A 12275-nucleotide genomic window follows, 5' to 3' on the forward strand; every position below is an offset into this window, starting at 1 on the left:
ATCATTCGTATTGTTTTTTTTTTTTTTTAATTACAATTTATATTTTTTTCCCGTTTATGATTTTTTATTTATCATTTTAGTTACATCTGTACCATATTTAAGTTTATATTTAAAATATAATTAATTTATAATTCCTAACCGTTAAAGTTATTGATTATTTTTTAACTATTTAACAGTTTTTGATACGTTTATGTGTTTTTGTTTTCACTGATGATATCTTTATTTTTTATCAAAAAAGATTTTATTGCCAAATCCTAATTAAATACGATACAATTTTATTTCGGGAGTCATTTGAGGACTCAATCATTTTCCGGATTTTTTTTGATAAAACTAATCATTTGAAAAGCGCTTTAGTTAACGAAATATGGGACACTCTTATGTATACTATAATTAATCTTATCTCTTATCTATAATAAATATTAACAGTTGTATTTTAATCTTTATGAATGAATGATGAAGTAACAGAACAATAACCAACACCGTGGTGCGTATACTTGGGTTACTTCTAGGTTTAGATGCGACTTCACATAAAAGCTCAACAACTATGTGGAGTCCAGGAAATATGGCAAAACCTCAAGATAATGTGAATTTTACTTCGTCGAAGAGTTGCGCTGTGGGAAATTTTGTTTGTGCTGATGGCACATGTATTCCGGTGGCTCACCGATGCGATAATTTTTATGATTGTCGTGACTTTACCGACGAACAATTCTGTTTTGGTTAGACTTTTGAGTCTACATTATATTTACTTGAAAGTTTATTTTAATCGTTAAAATTTTTATTTGTAACTATACGTATATTTTTTTACAAGTACTATTCATCGATGTTATAGCGTTACATCTAATAGATCAGATAATACGTAGGCCATTGGTGTATGAGTAGAATATTGAGTATACGTCTCGCAGTTATTCTACTGAAGTATTTAGTAGTGCATCTTTGCCTGGTATATTATATAAATATTATATATTTATATATATTATGATAATTAGAATTATTCAATTTGGTTTTAAGTTGTTCCCGTTTATTAATAGTGATTACATAAAATAATTGTTTAAGGTATCATCATCAGTAATGAGAGTAGACGTTTATCTAAGTACTTGCAAATTTTAAATATAATTGTTAGGGTAGTACAGAAAAACCTACTATTCTCTTTTTTCGAGTCCCTTGCCGATATATATTAGTTTTTTGTTATAAAAGCTCTTTCTAAAAATTAGCTCAATATGAAATTTTCCAGGGATCGCTTAAAAACTATAAAAAATTGAATTTTTATTTGCTCCTTATTCTATTCATTTTTAGGTAAAAAATTATATACATTCTGATAATTTTAAGTCTAAATTTTGATATTTAGAAGTTTCTCAAAATTTTTTTAACGTCCAAACATACCGAATAATTGTTTGTTAATTGGAATTTGATAACAATAATTATTTTTTTGATTTTTTTTACGTCTGATGCTTTATTTTTATTCTGCAGTATGTCAACTTGGTCGAAAAAATTAAAAGTTTGTATACATTTTTAAATGGGCTGATTTTTTACGCTTAAAACATGATAAACTAATATATATTCATAGGAGATTAAAAAAAAAAAATAATCGGTTTTTTGCACTCCCCTAATGGTTGTATTATTAGTTTAGTGTACTATTTGCCTAAAACGTTGGTATTGAATTAATTTTTTCAGTTTAATACAAATATGAGCTTTTAAATTTATTCTATTGTGACAGTTTTTTAATTATTTTACTTATTTTTTTTTAAATATGACCATCACGTAACAGAGATCAGGTCCTAAAAATCGCATATTTTTATCCCCGGACAAAATATCTTCAGATTAAATTTCTATTACTATTTTTTTTATTTCCCTATCATATTTTCGATGAGAATTAAAATTTTTCAAAAATATATATTTTATCAGAAGAATTTGTGTCTCATTGATTATTCTTCAAATTTATCAATATTGTTATTTTTATTATGCTTTCTATTAAATATGAAATAAAAATAAATTTAGAAAAGTAGTAAATAATCCTTTTCAATAATGTAATATTTTAAATGGCCAAAATATTCGAACTGGTTTAGCTAAATATTGATTTGCTTGTATGGATTACTTTCAGGCATTAGATCAATAAATTACGAAGTTCGGATAAAGTTCAGAAAATTTTCAATAAAAAAATGTAATTCTCAATAATATCCAAGTATCGTAATTTTATTCTCATGAATTAATTGAAGAAATAAGCAGGGTTTTCTTTAGAATAAATGATATTTTGTCCGAAGATCAGAACATAAAATAATGAAAATAAATTTCTTTTTTTTTTACACCAATTTAGTATGTGTGATTAAAATTTGCAATCATGTACAAAAATTACTTTTATAATATGTATTTGCATTATTACTTATAAAATTTTTGAATACTTATGAAGGTTGATTGAGATAATGGAAACAAATTTTTAATAATTATTTACAGCTTTCTTTAATTTCTTGATGTAAATCATTCTTCATGATTCATGTATCTGTAATGAAACGAATAATAATTTTTTAGTATCATCGCAACATCTTTCACTTGAGTGGTAGTTCGTTCTAGTATGATTTACGTGCTAGTTTGCAATTATATTGTTAAGTTTTAATGCCGTTGGTATATTTCCCGTGAAAATTGATTATTTTATGTTTGTTAAAAAATTTATTGGTATTTATAATTAATTATTTATTGTTATTGTAATATTACAAATATTTTTTCTTCATCCGTAGGATGCGCTAAAGGTCAATTTAAATGCAATAATGGTGATTGTATTTCCGGAGACCAGAAATGCAATGGAGTGATTGATTGTGATGACGGTTCAGACGAGGATGAATGTGGTAAGTAATTGTGATTATATCTGAAATAAATTAAATAAACATTAACATTAAGGTTAAATAATTTCTTGATTTATTCATTTTTATTTTTAAAAATAGAATCATCTACTTCGCCATCTGAGCATCATAATCATCATCCTCATTATTGTCAAGCAGGACAATTTACATGTTTATCAGACAGAACATGTGTTCATAATTCAGCTCGTTGTAATGGTATCCCTGAATGCAATGATAGATCTGATGAAAGTAATTGCGGTATGTAAATTTAATTATTGTTTATTAACAATTTCTCATTTATTTATTACTCTTCGAAATTGTTTTTTTTTTCAGATACTGAAGAAAAAGGAGAACTTAATTTAAAGACTTATCCAAGTGACCAAATTATTAAAGAAAGTGAGTATATTACTAATAATAATTAAAATTATCCGATAAAAGTTAATTGCGGCTTTCCCAATTCAAAACACAGTACTTTTAAAACACGAAACAATATAAAGTTTCTTGCTTAAAAATTTTTAATTGATACATTTTCGATTTGTAAATCGAATTTTTCATCAATTCAGTGCACTGATAGAAGGATTTATTTGTATGAAATAATATTTGTTAATAGTTAACAAATCATTTATTAGAGACCACTTTTTACTATTAAACAAATATTTCTTAGTATTTAAAATGATTTGTTTGTATTTAATAAATCTGATATTCATTTATTAAATATTAATAAATCTTTATAAATACTAAGAAATATTTGTTAAGGACTAACAAATGGCTTCTAATAAATGATTTGTTAAATATTAACAAATCTTTTTAACTATAAACAAATCCTTCTATCAGTGTATGGAACCGATTTTCTTATAACGCGAGTTCGAAAAAATGTCAGTGGATGTGTTATGAAATGGACCAGCCAAATTATATATGGTTAATACATTATTTAAACTTAGATAATGGTGCCGCGACTAGATAACCGCGGACAAAATAACTGAAGATAAATAAACCGTAGACAAAATAACTATGTGACAAAATAACCGCAGATAAAATAACTGAACGACATTATAACCAAGTAACAAAATAATCAAGTAATAAAATAACCGAACGACAAAATATTATAATAAAAATATTTCCGCATAAACACACACAAAATTTATGAAAAAACGGCACAATACGCTAAAAAGCTCACGCCCGCATGGAAAAATATGTATGCGAAAAATATATGCAAATATATATTTTCACATATATTTTTTTTGCGCTAAATATATGTCCGCATATATAAATGCAATATATATGTCTAGAGATACACAGAAAAAAATTTAGCTTGAATCAAGTAAATAATTTTTAAGAATTTAACTTTCTTGATTTGAGTAAAAAAATTCTCAAACTTAGAAATTTTTTTTTCAGTGTATGTTTATGTTTACATATATGTCTACATATATTTTAGCATGTATCTCTGCATATATGTCAGCATCTATGTGAAAAATATATGTTGACATATTTTTTTTTTGCGTAAATATATGCGGCATATATATTATATATGCGACATATATTTTTGACATATATATTTCTCCACGCGGGCGTGTTGGCCTATTTTCGAATAAACACACAAAATCTACATCAAAATAACAAGCTTACTTGTTGATCTATTTTCGAGAGATTAATATATTTTGTCGTGTGGATATTTTGTCCATGGTTATTTTATCCACGGTTATTTTGTCTGCGGTTTTTTTTGTCATGGCGCCCTATTTTTCCTTCTTTTTTTATACGTTTTGATAGAAGTTGAAAGTAGTTTTTTCTGTTAAAACATTTTCGTAATTTCAAGTATGACTTAGAGTGATGTTTGTCGGGTCTGAAGTATATCTTTTGAAGAAAAACAATACTTCGAATACTTTTTAGGCACGAGTATCGAAAAATCCTCTCTAATCTCTTTTTTTATCTTCCTTCTTTAATTTTTAACACAAATATTTAAAATACTATAGTTTATCGAAAATTTTTACCATTACTAAAATCTCTTGCTAAGAAACACTCTCAAATCTAAAGATAACTTAAAACTTACATACACCGACACATGGAAATAAGTTTAACGTTAATTTATAATGTCAATGATATGTATAATTATTAAATTAAAGATTACATCCAAATGTGGAATTCTTTTGGCATATAATGTTCAATGTTCAGCTTGTATAATTTAAAACGAATAAGATACGAATTGAGCTAGTCTAAGTTCGGAAAGCCAAGCTCGCCTCGAACTGATTCTTCGACATGCCTCACTAAAATTCTAGTTGGGCTGCTGCTTGCGACAGCCCCCGTACTGTCTTCTTCACAATATATTCCACGATATATTATACCGCAAAGAGTTTTATTAACTTCATATGTATAGTACCGACGGAAAATTTCCGGACAACCTTCTTGTTTACTTTTTAATTTATAAATATGATACATAAACAAATTAACTTGATCTATAAAGAAAATGCTATTTTATTTTACAAAGAGTGTACGATCGTGTCATTGACTTTGCTCTTGATATAGTTTACTTTTAATAATCGTTTCAATAAATTTTCATCTTTTCCGGAAACTTTCTGTCGGTAGTGTATACTGATATAAAATTATACCAATACTAAATGGTATAAGCTGAGTATATTTTTAATTCATCATTAATACCAAATTCGATTCTAATGTCATTTGAAATAACCTACATTTAGTTTTATATTCACGAGTTTTACCAGCGGTGTTATATTTAATTTACCCTTTTTAACAGATAATCATTCACTTTGTATTGAAACGATTTCTTCTCAGATTTGTATTTATGAAATATTAAAAAGTTTACTTTATCAATCCATTTTTAGTGAATTAAAATAATATTATATTAAATTATTGAGTGGAAGTATATTTAAAATGAATATGGCATAATTTTGAAAATAGAATGGCTTCTTGTACCGTAAGATAGAAGATTATTTGAATTTTATAATATAAAATTGGTGACTAAAATGAATTTAGTTTTGTATCGATATTATATCGATAATAATCAAAAAAGTGGCCCTTGATTCCTTATTGGTTCAGGATTAGAGCACACGTGTACGCACGCAATCTGAATTCCTAGTTCTTATTAAATATTCGTAGTTTCTATTGCTAATGAATTATAACCATGTTTTGAATATATAGAAATGATCAATTTGTAAAATAAAACATTGTATTATTTCTTTGTTTCTTGCTTTGAACAGATCCGGAAGGGCAAGGTAAGGTTTTTCTAATAAAGAAATTTAATATTGTGTAGAAAAATATTCAAAAAAATTTCGATAACCCTTTGAAATCAGAATAGCTTCTTAAAAGCAAGACATTTAAGTATCCTCCACGAATTAAAATTTTTCTCATCGAACTAATACCAGTAATTTTCGCCCTCATATTTATTTACTATAATGAAAAATAATAATTGATTATTTCAAATATTTATTTAGTATGTTAAATTATGAGACGAATGTTCAAATCCATATTAAATATTCGCTGACGTAATTGCTAATGGCCATTTATCAAATATGTATTTTGTTATATATAGGGGAGGGGGGGGGGGCAAAATGGGGTACTTAAGAAACCGTTATGATTTTAAGGACTTGAATATGCTGATTTTTTTCGTTTTCAGTCGTAATTGAAGGAAAATAATCAAATTTCAAGTTACCATAGAAAAAATTTTTTTTTTTTTGCGGGCAAAATGGGGTACCCCCTGAAAAAGTGAAAAAAAAATTTCATTATCCGAAAATGAAATGTCGTTAAAAAAATAAAATTTTCTTATCGATAAGTCTACGAAAGAACCCAGAGAGATGAACAAATCACCCAAAAAAGAAACATTGTTATAGTTGACGCAATATACTCCTAACAAAAATTGAGGTAGCAAAAAAAATTTTTTAATTTTGTAGTAATTTTTGACGGGTTTCACTTGAGTAAAAATAATATCAAGATAAAAAAAGAGTTCCCTTGAGAAGATTCTAATTTTTGGATCTCCCGGTGAAAAATTTTTTAGACATAGTTCTCACGCAATTCCAAGCAATAGCACGAAAAAAAAAACATTCGTAATTTTTTTGCACTCTCTTTCTTGGTTTAGGGATTCAGGAAAATTTTTTCAAGTTGAATGATCTTGTAGGCCTGAAGATCGTACTTTTTAAATTAAATATCTCACAAGCCCACCAAATGATTTTGAAGAAATTGGCGGCCTCTGACACAGTTTTCTGAGCATTGATAGTTAAATTATAACATCAAAAATTATCCGAGAATAAATTTCGAAGTTATTTGAAAAAGACATTATTTTAGAATGGTTAGTTACACAAAAAAAAAAGGTTCACTTGAGCCAAGAAAATATTTTTCTTCCTAATTATTTCCTTGAGCGAAAAAAAAATTTTCTTTTTGACACAAGAAATTTCACTTATTCTAACAAAATTAACTCTCTTGTTTTAAGAAATATGTATCTTGATCCAACAAAATTTATTTAAGTCAAGAAAATCTTTTTGTTTTGAGAAAATTCAGCCTCTTGCTCCAAAAAATTAAATATAATGATAGAAGTAAATTTTCATTAATATTTTTATTGATTAACATATCAAATGGGAAGATCAAATAATGTTGAATCATTTTTTTTCATTCAATATGTATAATTGCACGCTAAAATAATATAAAATGGGTATCAAATATTCAAGAGAAAAATTTTCTCAAGGTGAGAAAAAAAATTTATTACGATAAAAATTACTGTAAGAAAAGTTAGAAAAAAAAATTTTTTTTTGTTTTTTTAATTAAAAAAATTTTTTTTTTCTTTTAAATTGTAGGAAATGACGTTAAAATATATTTTAGGAAGCTGAAAGAGCTTTTTGGAAAAAAAAAAATTTTCTTACGAAATTTTGGGGGTACCCTATTTTGCCCCCCCCCCTCCCCTATATAGAATGAAAATTTAATTATAGATTTGAGAATTATTAAAAAAAAATCAATACATAGTTATAAAATTGTAATATTACTGATAAATACGATAGCAATGTTGAATTTATTTAATAAAACTTTGTATTTTTTCTTTGTTTCTTGCATTGGCCAGATCCGACACGGCAAGGTAAGGCTTTCCTAAACGAAATAATTTTGGGAATCATAATACGAGTGCGCTATATGATATCATTATTCATCATAGTTGTTAATAATAAAAGAATTAATTACTTTATAGAAATACCAAAATCATATAAATAACATTATTAAGCCATGGTGATAATAATGGAAACTTGTTTTACGAAGATATCATTAACTGACTAATGTGTTCGTTTAGAATTAAAATAATTTCACGCAAAAAATTTTACATTTACAATCATTACTACAATAATCAAAGACACCGAAGCAAAATGAAACATTTCGTCAAATCTCAATATGTTAGTAATGGCTGAAAAGTTATTATTTGCTAAATTTTTATTTCTTCAAGTGAAAGTTTCAATTTTCCTTCTACCAAACACAGTGAAAATATATTTTAGGACAGAGAAATAAAATTCATTTTTTTAAGAACTGTATTCTATGTTACCCTAAAGATTTGGGAAAAATATGGTGGTTCGGTTTGCTTCGGGTTCCTTTTTATAGTTGCATGAGTCTTCATCTATGACAGTTATTCGCCAAAAAATAATATCCCTGGCGTAACAAAAAAAAACTGAAAATAACATCATATTATAGTAATTATATTCCAATGGCATTTGGAAGATAAAATAAAATTATTGTACGGAAAACTTTACATAATTAAAATAATTTTATATTGAACCTAGAAATTTTCATAACTGTATAATTGATGTTTGATCTAGTAAATTCATTTAGAATCTCACACGAAATTAATAACAAATAATAATGTAATGATGAGGTTACAGCTACTTTTTGCTATAAAAAATCGAAAAATTAACTTTTAAAAGTGTAATTAATCTAAAATATCATGGGTTGCATGGAAACGTAAAAAAATAGTCGAGTTGCCAAATATTATAATGTTTTGTAAAAAATATTTTGTCTTGAGATGAACACTCGAACAACTTGCTATATAACTTTATACACTATTCATAATAATTTACTAAGTTTTTTTTATTATTTTGACACCCATGTAGCAGCCTTATACAAGTTCTGCACAAATTTTTTCAGCATTAAATAGGTGTCTGCTTCTTCATTCAACGGAGAATCTTGCTTAAAAAACTTGTAAAAGCTTTAATCTGAATTCTTTTAGTACGATTTGCTAAAGAAAATTGTTAAAGATTTAATTTAAAAAATTATGCAAACGTATTCTCAATAATTATCTAGTTAATGTATTATTTTTAAAAATTATGAGCATAATAAATGCAGAAAACTTGCACAAGAAACATCGGAAAATACAGACACATAGCTTACAGCAGAATTGAGAAAGATGTCTCAAATTACGTCTCACTATATACTGTCTTTTGCCTACTTTTTTTATACTTCGTATGACTCTTTCTATCAGAGCTGCACATCACTAAGGCACTTTACCGCAACCAGAAAGTTAATGAGACGATAATGAAACGGAGACAGTTGTACAGTAAGATGTAACTTGAAAAATCGTGCGCCATTCTGCTGCAGGCCATGCGTCTGTGTTTTTGAAATATTCCTTGCGAAAGTCTTTCGCATTATTCGTACGCATGGTTTTCAGAAACTATTTAACAATTTATTTCAAATATTTGAGCATAATTCTTGAGATTAAGGGGGTGTTCTGGTCTAGAAGCATAAAATTTCAGGTAATTTTTAAAGTACCATAAAAAAGACCCTCCCACTTTATCAGCTGCTAATTTTTTGAATTTTCAACTTTTTTCATTTTTTTCTATATTTTTACAATGTTAATAAATAACTTGTTAATAAAAAAATGGATAGTAAAAATATTGACTGCCTTTTTTTTTACGGCACTTTAAAAATTACCTTAAATTTCATGCTTCTAGACCAGAATACCCCCTTAAATTGTTAAAAAGTTTTTTTTTTTGTTAGATTCTCATGAAAATGAAAAAGTATACACATAGGGGTTTTGTGCAGTGAATTTTTCCAAATTTGCAGTAGGATTGTCGTTTTAAAGTAATCTTGCACAAACCTGTAAAAATTCTGATAGAAAAACACTCATTACAAAAAATACTGTTACCATACATGTAACTTATCAAAACCTGATACCAAAAAATTCATATTGAAACTCAAATTTCTATTTCAGGACCCAGTTTCTAATTTCATTGTATTTTCATTGTAACTTTTAATATATTATTAATCATGTAATTTTTTTGGGTGTGTATTATATATACAATTGTATAAAATTCATTACCAGTATTAAACAGGTACTTACATCGACAAGTATTTTTCATGGATCGGTGGAAAAATTATTTTTGCATAGCATGTAAATTGCGCTGACTAACCTTGTATAAAGTATATACTAGATAATTAATCATAATTTTTCTGATTTCATTCAGGTTATGAAGTTGTATTCCACTGTCGAGACGAAGGATATCTTCGAGCTGATGTACGATGGCTGCGTGGAAATAATTTACCGCTGCCACCTGGATCTCGTGATATCAATGGCCGCTTGGAAATTCCCAACATTCAAGTGGAACATTCTGGTCCTTATATTTGCGAAGCCGTTGGATACCCTCCATCAGTACCAGGACAGAGAGTCACGGTACACCTAGAGGTCGAGAAATTTGAGCCGGCAACTGTCCGACCTCCGCAAGTCTGCAAATACGATGAAGCAACTTGCAGCAATGGTGATTGTATTTCAAAGAGTTTAGTTTGCGACGGTAAATTTGATTGTACTGATGGTTCTGATGAAATGCGATGCAACCCACATGGATGTGAGCCGAACCAATTCCGTTGTTCAAACAAGCAATGTGTTAGCAAAATTTGGCGCTGTGATGGTGACAAAGATTGTACTGATGGAAGTGACGAAGAAAATTGTGGTACATCGCCACCTGGATCACCTTGTCAATACAATGAATTTAAATGTAGTCAGTATGATCAGTGTATTCCAAAGAGTTATCATTGTGATATGGAAAGAGATTGTCAGGATGGTAGTGATGAGATTGGTTGTTCACCAGTATACATTACGAAACCGCCTATTCCAATGGTTGTTCTTGAACCAGGTGACACTATGATTCTTGTATGTACCGCGATTGGTGTGCCTATACCTGAAATAAATTGGCGTTTGAATTGGGGCCATATTCCTGAAAAATGTAACTCTGAATCAATCAACGGTACTGGAACACTTACTTGCCCTGACATTAGTGTATCTGATCAGGGAGCGTATTCATGTGAAGCTATCAATATCGGAGGATTTGTATTCGCGGTCCCAGATACGATTCTAGTTGTTGAAAAGACATCTGCAGTTTGTCGAAAGGGAACTTTTAACTCGGAAGCACGCCACCCAGATGAATGTATTTCTTGTTTCTGCTTTGGAGTAGCTACTGAATGCCGAAGCGCTAATTTATTCACATATCACTTTCCACCACCTTTTGATCGCCATAAGGTTTTATCTGTTGACATATCATCAGTCAGTCCAATAATCCGTGGTGAATTAGGTAGCCAGATGTTAGAAGTACTGCCGATTGGTCGAGATGGTGTAGATATATCAATTCCTTATTCCAATGAATTAAGCTCCTATGACATTCCATACTTTGCTTTACCAGAAGTTTATCACGGCAGTCAATTGAAATCTTACGGTGGATACCTAAAATACAATATCCGTTACAGTGGTGATGGAAGAAACAACACCGCTCCATCGATTATTCTTAAAGGAAATGGTAATTTATTAATTCACAGAAGCCAATATCTTGTTCCTAATCAAGACACAGAAGTAGCTGTGAGATTTTTCTATGGCGAGTGGTATAAGGTAACTGATGGATATGAAAGATTAGCTACTAGAGAAGATATTATGATGACTCTTGCCAATGTAGAAAATATACTCATCAAAGCTAAGTATGATGATTCACCACAATTGGACATTTCTATTACCGAAATTGTTATGGACACTGCTGACTCTAGAAATACTGGATTGGGAAGTGCTTCTTATGTTGAAGAATGCTCGTGTCCAACGGGTAGTTATGATTTGTTATTTATTTTTTAATTAAAATGATATAATTCCACGTTAAATTAAGTCTTAAATGGACATTATTGCATAAAATTAAACTTATAGGATACAGTGGTTATTCTTGTGAGGATTGCGCTCCTGGTTATCGCAGACGTAAGAGTGGACTATGGCTAGGTGAATGCACCAGTGAAAAAGACATGGGATCTTGTCCTCCTGGTTACTACGGAGATCCAGTACGAAACATTCCGTGCTTGCAGTGCCCATGTCCATTGACAAATCCTTCCAATCAGTGAGTTTATAATTTTTCATTGAAAGTTTTTAACATTGATAAGTTTTCATAAGTAATTTTTCTTCTCTTGTACTATTTGTTATTGATTGAATCGTTTCCAAACTGG

The 12275-nt window shown here is 28.6% G+C and overlaps 1 protein-coding gene across 11 annotated transcripts in view; it reads left to right on the forward strand.

The window, feature by feature from the left end:
- Nucleotides 1-12275, forward strand: part of LOC123261682 (basement membrane-specific heparan sulfate proteoglycan core protein) — a 136431-nt gene that overhangs the window by 99155 nt on the left and 25001 nt on the right. For 7 of the 11 annotated variants that reach the window (XM_044723408.1, XM_044723409.1, XM_044723413.1 and 4 more), the window contains 7 exons: nt 2730-2837; nt 2934-3089; nt 3165-3227; nt 6044-6058; nt 7891-7905; nt 10271-11887; nt 11986-12169. In XM_044723408.1, coding sequence (XP_044579343.1) covers nt 2730-2837; nt 2934-3089; nt 3165-3227; nt 6044-6058; nt 7891-7905; nt 10271-11887; nt 11986-12169 — 2158 coding nt within the window. The remainder of the gene's footprint in view (nt 1-2729; nt 2838-2933; nt 3090-3164; nt 3228-6043; nt 6059-7890; nt 7906-10270; nt 11888-11985; nt 12170-12275) is intronic. The other 4 variants (XM_044723407.1, XM_044723415.1, XM_044723418.1 and 1 more) reach the window with 1 other exon arrangement.

This window comes from Cotesia glomerata, linkage group LG3 (genome assembly GCF_020080835.1).
Source record: "Cotesia glomerata isolate CgM1 linkage group LG3, MPM_Cglom_v2.3, whole genome shotgun sequence".
NCBI lineage: Eukaryota > Metazoa > Arthropoda > Insecta > Hymenoptera > Braconidae > Cotesia > Cotesia glomerata.